We start from the raw sequence: 15,164 nt of genomic DNA on the forward strand, positions 1-15,164 counted from the left end.
TCCATTTCCCATTTATTTTTATTATAAATTGCACAGATTACAAGGGGAAGAAATTTGTATAATCACTCTTGAATAAATTCTTCTCTTGACAGAAGATTAAATGGCATGATCAATTTCTCATTTAATTTAAGAAAAACAATTTCCAAGTTAACTCGACAAAATTAATCTTTCTCTCCTATGCTTAAGATTAATAGACTACTAACTTTATAAGCAATTAAATATTTATAAGGCCATATAGTGAAGATAACATTAGTACCTATCTCACTGAGTGAGAATTAAATTTATATATATGTATTTTATATATACTTAATATATGTATTTATATATAAATTTAATTCTCACTCAATGACATAGGTACTAATGTATAGGTGCTAGGTTCTAATGTATAGGTGCTAATTACTAATATGTGTGTGTGTGCATATATATACATATATGGGTTAGGACAGAGCCTAGCCTGTAGTAGTTCTCTATTAATACCTATGTATTAGTCCATCTTCATACTGCTATAAAGAACTGCACTAGACTGGGTAATTTATAAAGGAAAGAGGTTTAATTGACTCACAGTTCAGCATGGCTGGGGAGGCCTCAGGGAACTTACAATATGACAGAAGGCACCGCTTCACAAGGCAGCAGGAAGAAGAAGTGCCAAGTGAAGGCGGAAGAGTCCCTTATAAAACCATCAGATCTCATATGAGAACTCACTAGCAGGAACACAGCGTGGGGGAAATCGCCTCCGTGATTCAATTACCTCCACCTGGTCTCTCCTTTGACACGTGGAGATTATGGCGATTATGGGGATTACAATTCAAGATGCGATTTGGGTGGGGACACAAAGCCTAACCATATCAACCTACTAGTATAATTTCTTATTATGGAATCAAGTGTGAAGACACGTCGGTTTCCTTGAACACTTATTTCTTTAATATTTATGTGAATCTTTGTGCCAGGTGTTGCTACAGCTGGAAGATATAAACTGCATTAATTTAGATTGGATCAACGGTTCACGGGAATACATCCATGCTGTAAACAATCTCCGTGTTGTTGGTGCTGAGGTGGCTTATTTTATTGATGTCCTCGTGGTAAGAAGACTTGATTTTTTAAAAATTATATTGAATTGGTTTTGGATATTAACTCAGAAGTTGGGACAATTGAATGCCTTTTTTTATTAGCTTAGACAATTACTGAACACGTGAAATAATAAGCATTTGTACATGGTAGATAGAAAAGGAAAAGTTTCTTCGTAGTAGAGTCTGTGGTTATTTGAATCACCACTAGGTGGCAGTGTGTCTACACAGGCTCATCACTAAAAACTACCCCCGCAAGGTCAGTGCCCTGGTCAGCATGTTGGACCATCTCAATCAGTTTCATCACATTGTAAATCTATCCTTAAAATTATAAATTGTTACCATCTTACAAATAATTTTTGTTTAGAATATGACACGTATTTTCACACAAAAAGAGGGTTCTGTGCCTGTGAATTAGTTAGGTCTGTAAGCCAGTTCAAACACAACTATTTAACCCACATATTCTCTAAAAGAATAAAATAGATCTTGCTATTTATTAGGCCTATACTCTGCGACATTCACGAATCTCCAAATGCTTTCCAAAAAGTAATTTCCCACCCTAAAATGCAGGGTAGTAAAATCTGAAGATGCATAATTCTTTCAGATTTTCAAGGAGGGTTCATTCATTCATTCAACAAATATATATTTCACTCTGCACTTACTGTGGGCGGGGCATGGAAGATATAACTTGTAAGTAAGACAGTGTTTCTGCTGTGACACAATGTACACTCTAGTAAGCAATGGAGGCACACACAGAAACCAATGAACAAGAAAATGTCAGTTGGTGACAAGTAGTGGGTGAAGAAAATGCAAGGCAGTAGAATGGAAAGTGGCAGGAGCAGAAACAAATTGGATGAGCAACCAGGTTGGGTGATATTTGAACATCGACCACTGTCAGTAAACATCCTGAAGAAGGAATTAAGGATCCAAAGACTCATTTATGCCCCGACACTTCTCTACTCTTCCCACTCTGTCAGGGAAGACTAGGGTACAAGATCTTTAGAGACAGTCTTTGTGTACAAAGGATGAAATCAGATTCATCTTCATCTTCTCTTTAGAAAAAAAAAAAAAAAAGCCAGCTGTAAGCTTTTGTGAATTTCTTCATTGATCTTAGGGCCTGAGCTGTGGGCTTTCCTATGTCCAGTAAATAAATAATATTGGTTCATAGGAAGCTGACAGATGTTTGCAGAACTGTGAGGGAAAATGTTTGTTGAATTAAATGTTCATTGAATTGAATAGGCCACCTTGGAGTGGGAAAAGGGTTTAGGGTGAGTGGGCTCCGGGGCCTCTGGGGATAATTCAGGATTCAAGCTTAAAGAAGGAGCAGCTAAAAGAACAGCTGACACTCTTCTTCACCTCTCTTTCTGTCATCTCATCACAAGTTACTAGGCCACCACAATTCACCACCTGGATTGGTTCTGGGGCAAGCAGGTGCCTGGGAATAGGGTAGGAAGATGGGGAAGAAGGAGAACAATGAAGGGGATAAGGGCTGAGAATGATCTCAAATACCAACCTACATAAGGAGATAGGAAAGAAAATAGACATTTAAAATAGTGGCGACAGCCGGCCAGGCCTGGTGGCTCACACCTGTAATCCCAGCACTTTGGGAGGCCAAGGTGGGTGGATCACAAGTTCAGGAGATGGAGACCATCCTGGCTAACATGGCGAAAACCTGTCTCTACTAAAAACACAAAAAATTAGCCAGGCGTGGTGGCAGGCACCTGTAGTCCCAGCTACTCGGGAGGCTGAGGCAGGAGGATGGTGTGAACCAGGGAGGCAGAGCTTGCAGTAAGCTGAGACGGCATCACTGCACTCCCGCCTGGGCGAGAGTGTGGGACTCCGTCTCAAAAACAAACAAACAAAAAAATAGTGGCAACAGTAGAGAAAGGGATGTCCTAATGACCATGTAGCATTCATTGGCAGTTATTCACATATGTAAATGAGAAAGAAAATATTCTTTATTCTGTGATTTATAAAACTGTCATAACTGGTGGAAAAAATAGAACATTTGATCAAATGAAAAATGTATGCAAGTAAAATCAATTGTTTGATAATTATGAGAGCCTGAAACTTAGGTGAAACTAAAAGATGCTTGCTCAGGAGTGACATTATTAAGATAATAGAATAGGAAAACCTAGATCCTTATTTCTCCAACAAGCACACTGATTCAACAACAACACGCAGACATTCTGAGAAATTCAGAAACTAGTTGAAAGGCTCTTACATCCTGGGTAAATATAAAACCAGCTACAATGAAGGCAGGAGGAAAATTTGAGATACCTTCTTGTCTTAACTTCTACCCCTGACCCAGCACCATATGATCTGAAGGAAACTCCTAGCTTCCCGCTTCACCTTGTGGATGGAAAAAGTGGGACTTCATATCCAATGTTTCAGTTTTTCTGGGGGCTGCTCAGGGTAATCACTTCAATATCACATGTCTTGGAGCATTGATAGAACCCAGAATGCTTTAGTACCTAGGGGCCAATGAGAACAAAGATGGGAAGAAAGATGGCATTCAAGCAGTCACTATAGCCCCTTTCCCTAGCTCAGTGCAGACAAAGTGATTGGGTAGAATACCCTCCATCCCATGTTTTCCTTGGGAGGAAAAGAGTTACACTGCAAATCAAAAGTTCCAACTTTTCCAGGGGCTGCCTGAGAGACTGATTTCTGTCTTAACTCTCTTGGAAGTGCTGATGGCACTCAGCTTACTCCAGATGCTGAAGGCTGCTAAGAATAAAGATAGTGATTTGGACCAGCACAAAGGTTTGACAGGTGCCCAGAATTGTTGGCTAGGCTGATTGGTAAGAGTCTTCTCCCACAAAGAACAATCCATGAACACCCTGGCAGAGGTGGCTATTTTTTTCTAATGTGCAAATACCAACATAAAGAGTCAAGGAAAATGAAGAAACAATATATACCAAAGAAACAGATTCATCTGCAGAAACAAACCCTAATGAAACAAAGATATATGTTTAACTGACAGAGAATTCAAACTAACCATCATAAAAATGTTAAATGAGGTCAGGAGAACATTGCATGAACAAAGTGACAATTTCAACAAGATGAAACAAATACGAAAAGTACCAAACCAATCTTGGAGCAAAAGAATATAATAATTGAAGGCCGGGTGTGGTGACCCATGCCTGTAATCACAGCACTTTGGGAGGCCAAGGCAGGCAGATCACTTGATGTCAGGAAGCCGAGACCAACCTGGCCAACATGGTGAAACCCCATCTCTACTAAAAATACAAAAAATTACCCGGTCATGGTGGCACAGCTGTAATCCCAGCTACATGGAAGGCTAAGACACAAGAATCGCTTGAACCTGGGAGGTGGAGGTTGCAATGAGCTGAGATGGTGCCACTGCACTCCAGTCTATGTAACAGACTGCACTCCAGCCTAGGCAGCAGAGTAAGCAGCACTATACACACACACACACAAAAACATCAATTTGAAATAGATTAAAGACAATCATAACACCTAAAACTATAAAACTCCTAGAAGAAAACATAGAAGAAAAGCTTTATGACATTGGACTTGACAATGATTTCCTGGATATTTCACCAAAATCACAGGCAGCAAAAGCAAAAATAGACAAGGAAGAAGATGTGGTTTGGATGCGTGTCCCCTCCAAATCTTATGTTGAAATGTGGTCATAAATTTGGAGGTGGGCATAGTGGGAGGTATCGAATCATGGGGGTGGATCCCCCATGAATGGCTTAGTGCCATCCTCTTGATGATGAGTGAGTTCTTGCTCAGTTAGTTCACATACTATCTGTTTGTTTAAAAGAACATGGAACCTCCCCCCTCACTCTCTTGCTCCTGCTCTTGCCATGTGATAGCCCAGCCCCACCTTTGACTTCCACCATAATCGTAAGCTTCCAGACATAAGCAGATGCTGGCACTATGCCTTATGTATAGCCTACAGAACGATGAGCCAATTAAACCTCTTTTCTTTATGAATTACCCAACCTTAGATATTTCTTCATAGCAACGCAAGAATGAACTAACACACGCACGCAAAAAAAAATAGTAAAAAGGAGCAGGGCATTGCTATAAAGATACTTCAGAATGTGGAATTAACTTTGGAGCTGGGAAATTAGCAGATGTTGGGAGAGTTTGTGAGGCTCAGAATAATACAGGAAGATGAGGGAAAGTTTTAAATTTCTTAGAGACTTGTTAAATGGTTGTGACCAAAATGTTGATAGAGATATGGACAGCGAAATCCAGGCTGATGAGGTCTCAGATAGAAATGACAAAGTTATTGGGAACTGGAGTAAGGGTCACCCATGTTACACCCTACCGAAGTGCTTAGCTGCATTATGTCCACACCGTGGGGATCTGCGGTATGTTGAACTTAAGAGGAATGACTTCAGGTATCTAGCAGAAGAAGTTTCTAAGCAGCAAAGCATTCAAGATATGATCTGACTGCTTCTAACAATCTACAATCAGATATGGAAACAAATAAATGACTTAAAGTTGGAACTTATGTTTCAAAGGGAAGCAGAACATTGAAGCTTGGAAAATTTGCAGCCTAGCCTAGCCATGTGGCAGACAGAGAAAAAGCTTTTTCAGGAGAAGAATGTAAGTGGGCTGTGGAGCAACCACTTGCTAGAGAGATTAGCATGACTAAAAGGGAGTCGGGTGCTGCTATCCAAGACAATGGGGAAAAGGCCTGAAAGGCATTTCAGAGATCTTTGAGGCAGCCCCTCCCGTCGCAAGCCCAGATGCCTAAACGGAAAGAATGATTTCAGAACCCAGGCCTAGGGTGCCACTGCCCTGCTCAGCCTTCAGAACACTGCTCCCTGCATCCCAGCTGCTCAGGCTCCACCCTCAGCTCCAAGGGTCCCAGGTACAGCTTAGAACACAGCTCTGGAGGGTGCAAGCCATGAGCCTTGTCAGTTTTCAAGTGGTGTTAAATCTGCAGATGCTCAGAATGCAAGTGTGAAGGAAGCTTGGCAGCTTCCAACTAGATTTCAGATAATGTATAGATAAGTCTGTGTGCCCAGGCAGAAGCCTGCTGTAGGGGCAGAGCCCCCACAGAGAAACTCTACTAAGGAAATGCCAAGAAGAAATGTGAGGTTGGAACCCTCACACAGAGTCTCCAATGAGGAACTGCCTAGTGGATCTGTGGGAAGCGGCTCCTGCCCTCCAGACCCCAGAATGTTAGATCCACTGGAAAATCCATGATTATAAAAACTGGCAGGCACTCATCTCCAACCCCAGAGAGCAGTATGTGGGTTACACCCAGAGAAGCTACAGGGGCAGGGCTGCCCAAGGTCTTGGGAGCGCACTCCTCACACCAGGATGTGGGACATGGAGTCAAGGATTATGTTGGAGCGTTAAGATTTAATGCCTGACCTGCTCTGCTGGGTTTCAGATTTGCATGGGGCCTATTACCTCTTTCTTTTGGCCAATTTTTCTTTTTTGGAATGGAACTGTTTATGCAATTCCTGTACCACCATTATATCTTGGCCTTGAGTCTCAGATGAGACTTTTGACTTTGAACTTTGAGTTGATGCTAGAATGATTAACATTTGGGGGGAATAGTAAGAAGGGATGATTGTATTTTGCAATGTGAAAAGGACATGAGGTGTAGGGGGGTGGGGTGGAATGATATGGTTTGGATGCGTGTCGCCTCCAAATCTCATATTGAAATGTCATCCCCAATTTGGAGATGGGGTTTAGTGGAAGGTATTAGTTCAGGGGGATGAATCCCTCATGAATGGTTTAGTGCCATCCCCTTGCTGATGAGTGAGTTCTCACTCAGTTCACACAAGATCTGATTGTAAAGAGCATGGTCCCCCCCACTTGCCTCTTACTCTTGCTCTCACTCTGTGACACACCAGCTCCTCCTTTGCCTTCCCTGATGATTCTAAGCTCCCTGAGGCCTCACCAGAAGCAGATGCCAGCACTGTGCTATGTATATAGCCTGCGGAACCATGAGGCAATTAAACCTCTTTCTATAAATTACCCAGCCTTAGGTATTTCTTTGTAGTAATGCAAGAATGAACTAACACAGGGGACTACATCCAACTAAAAAGCTTCTTCCCAGGAAAGGAAACAATTAACACAGTGAAAAGGCAACCTATGGAATGGAAGAAAATATTTGCAAACTATATATGTTATCATATATCCGATAAGGGCTTAAATCCAAAATGTATAAGGAACTCCAACAACTTAATAACAAAAAGACAAATAACCTGATTTTAAAGTGGGCAAAGGACTTAAATAGTCTTTTTTTTTTTTTTTTTTTTTTTTTTTTTTTTTTTTTTTTTGAGACAGAGTCTTGCTCAGTCACCCAGGCTGGAGTGCAGTGGCATGATCTTGGCTCACTACAAGCTCTACCTCCTGGGTTCATGCCGTTCTCCTGCCTCAGCCTCCCGAGTAGCTGGGACTACAGGCGACCGCCACCACACCTGGCTAATTTTTTTTTTTATTTTTTATTTTTAGTAGAGACGGGGTTTCACCGTGTTAGCTAGGATGGTCTCAATCTCCTGACCTCGTGATCTGCCCACCTCTGCCTCCCAAAGTGCTGGGATTACAGGCATAAGCCACTGTGCCTGACCTAAATAGTCATTTTTTTAAAAGAAGACACACAAATAACCAACCAGTTTATGAAAAACTATTGAAAATTACTAATCATCAGGGAAAAGCAAATCAAATTCATGGTGAGATACCATCGCGCATCTTTTAGAATGGCTATCATAAAAAAAAGCTTATAAGTGTTGAGAATTGGGAGAAATTGAAACCTTGTACACTGTTGGTGGGAATGTAAAATGGTACAGCCATTATGTAAAACACTATGAAGATTCCTCAAAAAATTAAAAATAAAACTACCATATGATCCAGCAATCACACTTCTAGGTACTTATCCAAAAGACTGAGATTAAGATCTAGAATAGATATCTCACTTCCATGTCCATTGCAGCATTATTTACAATAATCAAGACATGGAAACAACGTACATGTCCATGAACAAATGAACGGATGAAGAAAAATGTATATATACACAATAGAATATTATTCAACTTTAGGAAAGAAGAAAATCCTGTTATATGCAACAAAACAGATGAACCTGTAGGACATTATGCTAAGTGAAATGAGCCCGTCACAGAAGGACAAATATTGTATGATTCCACTTACATAAGGTATCTAAAATAGCCGAACTCATAGCAGCAAAGAATGGAATGCTTCTTTCCAGGAGGTGGGCAAAAGAAAAGAGAAATAGAGTTGCTATTCAATGGGTATAAAGTTTCAATCATGCAAGATGAGTAATTTCTAGAGATCTTCTGAACAACATCATGCCTGTAATTAGCAAAACTGGGTCATACAATTAAGATTTTGTTAAGATGGTAGATTTCACATTACATTTAGTCTGATATTTAAAAACATTTTTAAATGCTTGCTCCTTTGTTCCCTATCACACTTTTGTTTAAACTCTAGATGTATAATCTATTTATGAATATTATTTTTTATTTAAGATTTTGTTTTTGGCCAGGCGCAGTGGCTCAAGCCTGTAATCCCAGCACTTTGGGAGGCCGAGACGGGCGGATCACAAGGTCAGGAGATCGAGACCATCCTGGCTAACACGGTGAAACCCCGTCTCTACTAAAAAATACAAAAAACTAGCCGGGCGAGGTGGCGGGCGCCTGTAGTCCCAGCTACTCGGGAGGCTGAGGCAGGAGAATGGCGTGAACCCAGGAGGCGGAGCTTGCAGTGAGCTGAGATCTGGCCAGTGCACTCCAGCTTGGGTGACAGAGCGAGACTCCGTCTCAAAAAAAAAAAAAAAAAAAAAAAAAAGATTTTGTTTTTAACTGACAAATAATAATTGTACATATTTATGGGGTACATTGTGATGGTTTGATATATGTATACGTGTATACATGGTGGAATGATTACATCAATCTAATTACATATCTGTCACTTCACATCTTCACAGAGCATTTTTTTTTTTTTTTTGAGATGGAGTTTCACCCAGGCTGGGGTGCAGGGGCGCTATCTCATCTCACTGCAACCTCTGCCTCCCGGGTTCAAGCGATTCTTCTGCCTCAGCCTCCTGAGTAGCTGGGATTACAGGCACACACCACCATGCCTGGCTAATTTTTCTATTTTTTTTTTTAGTAGAGATGGGGTTTCACTATGTTGGTCAGACTGTTCTTGAACTCCTGACCTCATGATCTGCCTGTCTTGACTTCCCAAAGTGCTGGGATTACAGACATGAGCCACCGCACCCGGCCGACATAACATTTTTTAATAATGAGAATGTTTTAAATCTACTCTTAGCAATTTTGAAATATATAATGCATTATTATTAATGCTAAGCAATAAATCTCAGAAACTTACTCCTCCTGTGTAACTGAAGCTTTATACCCACTAATCAATATCTCCCTATTCCCGACACCCCAGTCTCAGCCCCTGATAACTACTGTTATCCTCTACTTATGTAGTTTGACTTTTTAAAATTCCACATATTAAGTGAAGTTATACAGTGTTTGTCTTTCTTTTTTGTGAAACAGAGTCTTGCTCTGTCACCCAGGCTAGAGTGCAGTGGCACGATCTCTGCTCACTGCAAGCTTCACCTCCAGATTTCATGCCATTCTCCTGCCCCAGCCTCCCAAGTAGCTGGGACTACAGGCACTTGCCACCACATCTGGCTAATTTTTTGTATTTTTCTTTTAGTAGAGACGGGGTTTCACCATGTTGGCCAGGATGGTCTTGATCTCTTGACCTCATGATCAACCCTCCTCTGCCTCCTAAAGTGCTGGGATTTTCAGGCGTGAGCCACCGTGTCCAGTCCAGTGTTTGTCTTTCTATGCCTGGCTTCTTTCACTTAGCATGTCTTCCCGGTTCATCCATGTTGTCACAAATGACAGAATTTCCTTTTTCATCATGTAGGTATAACATATTTTCTTTATCCATTAATTCATTGATGGACACAGGTTGATTCCATATTTTGGCTATTATGAATAATGCTGCAATGAAATGGGAGTGCAAATATCTCTTCTTCAGCATAATGATTTTGATATTTTTGCATGTATTCCCGGAAGTGAGATTGATAGATCATATAGTAATTCTATTTTTAGTTTTTCGAGGAACCTCCATATTATTTTCCATAATGGCTCTACCTATTTATATTCCCTCCACCAGTGTACAAGTTTTCCCTTTTCTCCAAATCTTTGACAGCTCTTGTTATCTTTTATTTATAATAACCATTCTAACAGATGTGAGGTGATATCTCATTGTGATGTTGTTTTGCATTTCCCTAATGATTAGGGATGTTCAACATGTTTTCATAAATTCATTGGCCGTTCGTATGTCTTCTTTTGAGAACTATTCGAATCCTTTGCCCATTTTCTATTGGATCATTTGCTTTCTTGATATTGAGTTATTTGAGTTTGTGAATATTCTTAAAAGCTCCTATTTTAAAACCAAAGTTATCCCATACATTTTCTAGTGTTGCCTTAACCTGAAGGATACAGACACAGGCAAGGCGGATAACAGTGTAGGAATGAGCTGCCTTTGATGCGTGTTGTGAGCATGCTGAAAGGATTGGGCCTCAGGAAGGATCAGCATGGAGCTAGAAGCCACAAATATAGTTGCTGGGGCTGTTCTCCTGTTTCCAAGGACCACAGGCCAGCCCTTTAGCACAAGCAGAAGAGCTCCTACAGAAGGCATTCTTCCAAGCCCATCTGTTCTCCTTTAGTTGGATAAGGATGTAGGCAGAGGTGTCACTTTGTGACTTTACCAGCCTCCATCTTACATGCAAAAGGGAGAATCATGTTCATCCTTTTTTTTTTCTATTTTTAAAGCATATTTAAGCTATTCCACCGCTGTTTTAAAAATACTTATTCTGTTAAACAATACTTTCAGAAAAATTTTGGATATTCCCCTTCTAAAGTGCACTTGATTGGCCACAGCTTGGGAGCACACCTGGCTGGGGAAGCTGGGTCAAGGATACCAGGCCTTGGAAGAATAACTGGTAAGCATGCCCTGCAGTTGGGCCTTGAGTATGTTTCAATATTATTTACACACAGTATCAAGTATCTGAACACCAAGTAATACTGCAGAAGAAAATGTGAGATACTACAAAATGTGATTCCGATGAAATAAAACATGAAAGTGTTTTCAAAGCAAAAACGTGCGGATTCACTTCAAGGGTGTTCATTGCAGCATTGTCTTTGGTGACAAAGTAAGAGAAACTATGTGATCCCTCATCCACAACTGAATGGTTGAATGAATTATAACACATTCCATCCGTTGGGATTTCATACCGGTAATGCAAAGTGTGAGGTTTACGTAGAGGTAAAGAGTAGAAGGGTGGTTATGAGAGGCTAGGAAGGGAAGAAGAGAGGGGAGGCTAAAGAGAAGTTGGTTAATGGGTACAAAAATCCATAGCTAGAAGGAGTACATTCTAGTATATGATACAGAAATCATAGTTAACAATAATTTATTACATGTTTCAAAATAGCTAGAAGAGAAGGACTGTAATGTTCCCAACACAAAGAAAAGATGAATGATTGTGGTGATGGATATCCCAATTACCCTAATTTGCTCTTTACACGTTATATACACGTCTCAAAATACCACATGTACCCGCAAAATATGGACAACTATTATATATCCATTTTTAAAAGTTATTTTTAAGAAAGAATGAGTTTGAGTCCCACTGATTGTCCTGGACGTTCCTGACACACCTGAACTGCAGCTTACTCAGTTGTTACCATTTTTAATATTACCCCTGGATATGCTGTTAAGTCTAAAAATAAGTTGCAGAGTAAAGTATATAGCACGCATTGGGTTTGGGGATATAATAATTAATCATGTCTCCTCCCCACATTCTGTTTTCCAAACCAATTGTGTGAGGTGGATGAAGGTCAAAGCATCAGCTCCTTTACCGACAGGCGGGGCTGGCCTCTCCCTCTGCATCCCCCACCAACAGCCAGTAAGCAAGCCCCACATCTCCTTCATCTGCCTTTTCCCTGTCCATCCCCTGGTCATTGTCCTCGCTCAGTCCCTCATCTCTTGCCTGCATTTTGGCCTTGGTCCCCGCTGGTGCCCCAGCCTAGTCTTCTACAAGTACTGCCAGGCTTATCTTTCCAGGTGCAGACCATGCCACTCTGCTGCTCCAAACCTCTCAGGATGTCTCCTTGCCTAAAGCCTCTTAGCTTGTCACATAAACTTGTCATGTTTCATCACAATTTTTCATGCTCTGTGCCTTTGCACATGCTGTTGTCCCTCTTCCTGAGGGTTCACTGTCCATTTGTCAAGATTCATTTCAAATGTTTCCTCCTAAGGCAGGAATTAATTCTCTGTGCTTCTCATACCCTTTGACATGTGCCTCTTTTGTATTTGAAAACACAAATATTATATTACATGGTCTTATAATTACGGATGAGCCTGTTATTTTTAGCGGAAAGCCTCCCTTACAGCATTGACTCCAGGCTTGGCCACAGTAGCATATTTTCTTTTTGTTAAACTACTGTGCTCTGTGTGCATGTGTGTGTACATGTGCTCTCTCTCTCACACACGCACACACACATACATGCACACTTTAAATTCAAATCTCAATTTAGAACAGAGTTTTTAAAAAATATCTAGGAAGTCCAAATTGAGATTAAAGTATTTTGTCTCTGCAATCTGTTGATATAACAGGCTTATCCCTGCTATAAGTCATCTCTCTTCTCCTAGTTCTCAGCTCCTAACTCCTCCTCACTCATCTCCACCACCACCACCACCATTTTTTTTTTTTTTTTTTTTTTTTTTTTTTTGAGACGGAGTCTCGCTGTGTCGCCCAGACTGGAGTGCAGTGGCCGGATCTCAGCTCACTGCAAGCTCCGCCTCCCCAGTTTACGCCATTCTCCTGCCTCAGCCTCCCGAGTGGCTGGGATTACAGGCGCCCGCCGCCTCGCCCGCTAGTTTTTTGTATTTTTAGTAGAGACGGGGTTTCACCGTGTTAGCCAGGATGGTCTCGATCTCCTGACCTCGTGATCCGCCCGTCTCGGCCTCCCAAAGTGCTGGTTACAGGCTTGAGCCACCGCGCCCGGCCCACCATTCTTATTTAGAATAATAAAAATTGAACTTTTTTGCTGAAGTCATTATGTGACCCTTTGTGGTCAATTTTCAAGCCCAGAAAAAAAGAAAAAATGAGTTTCTCTTTTGAAGATGGAAACTCATGGGCCCTCACAGCCTCATGCGGGCTGTGAGATGACCTGGCCTGAGTGAAGCAGAACACATACCTGTGTTTACAATTCATACTGGGTTATGATCAATTCAAAGAGATTTTGTTTTTATTAAGTTTTTTCAAAAATCAGATACTGTTTAACTCTAGTTTTTCCCATCAGATGAATTATCCTGCTGGGTAAATAGAAAAGAGATTTTTAAAGGCTTTCTGAATGTCCAAGGAATTAATATCATGTACATGTTGTAATCTGTATTCCTCTGAGAAACTAGTTTTGGGGTAATCATGTTCCTTGAGTAACAGAAGAACTGAGACCTCAGAAACAGATTTTAGCTATATAATAAACCAGTTAAAAACAAAATTAATATGATAAATACATTAAGGACATACGTAAGTTTCTATGTCTTTGGTATTTATGTATAAGTGATAAGTAGTTTTCATTATAACTATTGTTAGGGGGTTACTCAGCTGATTCTGCTTTATTTATTTTTATTTATAAACAGTATCACTGCTTTTCTTATTTGAGGAAAATTACTCTTATTATGCTGACACACACACGTACCCAAATACACACACATACTACACACTCAGATCCTAAATGATTAGTTCTCACTCATATAGTAAGAGGTCATATCTCTCTCCCTAAGGTTAATTAATAGGTCGAACCTAATAGTTCTCTTCCCTTCTGTAGATTTTTCTCCCGAGATATCCCAGAACAACAAATCCAATGTTCCCTCTTCCCTACGTCTTGAAAAGACTGTCTATTTTTTTTTTTTTTTTTTTTTTTTTTTTTTTTTTTTTTTTTGAGACGGAGTCTTGCTCTGCCGCCCAGGCTGGAGTGCAGTGGCCGGCTCTCAGCTCACTGCAAGCTCCGCCTCCCGGGTTGACGCCATTCTCCTGTCTCAGCCTCCCGAGTAGCTGGGACTACAGGCGCCCGCCTCGTCGCCCGGCTGGTTTTTTGTATTTTTTAGTAGAGACGGGTTTCACCGTATTAGCCAGGATGGTCTCGATCTCCTGACCTCGTGATCCGCCCGTCTCGGCCTCCCAAAGTGCTGGGATTACAGGCTTGAGCCACCGCGCCCGGCCTATTTTTTTTTTTTTTTTTTAATCTGATTGCCTTGTCCTCCAACCTATCTTGGGATGTTTCTCTCCAGGAATCCTGACTTTATTAGAAAGTTGTGTGTAGTCACACTGGTAAAATAAAAATTCTTCCAAGAGTTGAAGATTAATTGTGAGATAAATACTTTTTCCTCTTTCTTTGTTAAGCATGAATGGTTCATTCATATGCATGTTTCTTTACTTCATTGATCTCTTTGTCTAATTGTCTTTCCACCTGTGCTCTGAGTTCCACCGTCTTTGTGAACTTAAGTCATTTGTTTACTTTTTCTCAGATCTTGTCAACAGAAGTGCTGTGCTGAAACTCACCCCTTCCTTCCTGGCCTCCCATTTCCTTCTAAATGATGCCCTAGCCTGTTGCATTCCTCTAGACCCAAGCTCCACAGAAGTTGAAAGTGGAGTGATTGCATTTCCTTAGTTCATTCTCTCCTTGACCCACTGCTACCTAGCTTCTTTCCCCAAAACCACTGTTACCAGATCACTAGTGGCTTTTTGTGGAACTCTACCAGACCTTTTGACTCTGTGTTTTACTTGACCCCTTTGCAGAATGTGTCCCAGTGGGCCCCTCCCACCTTGCTGAAGTGTCCCTCATCTTAGCTTCTATGATTCCGCTCTTCTTGGTTGTCTTTGTTTTTTTGACTCCCTCTCTCCAGGTTACTTCATGAGTTTCTTTTCTTTTGCCTTTGCCTATATGTTGATGTTCTTCAAGGTTCCATTCTAGACTCCCTCTTCTCTCCTCCTCTTTTTCTATAATTGCTCTTTTAGTGATTATATTAGTCAGAAAGATAAAAATTAAGCGCACA

General features: G+C 40.9%; 1 protein-coding gene across 1 annotated transcript in view; it reads left to right on the plus strand.

The window, feature by feature from the left end:
• Positions 1–15,164, plus strand: part of PNLIPRP3 (pancreatic lipase related protein 3) — a 49,548-nt gene that overhangs the window by 15,523 nt on the left and 18,861 nt on the right. The window contains 2 exon segments of the mRNA XM_010388900.2: positions 948–1,079; positions 10,938–11,046. Of these exon segments, the coding sequence (XP_010387202.2) occupies positions 948–1,079; positions 10,938–11,046 (241 nt within the window).

This window comes from Rhinopithecus roxellana, chromosome 11 (genome assembly GCF_007565055.1).
Source record: "Rhinopithecus roxellana isolate Shanxi Qingling chromosome 11, ASM756505v1, whole genome shotgun sequence".
NCBI classification, from domain to species: Eukaryota; Metazoa; Chordata; class Mammalia; order Primates; family Cercopithecidae; genus Rhinopithecus; species Rhinopithecus roxellana.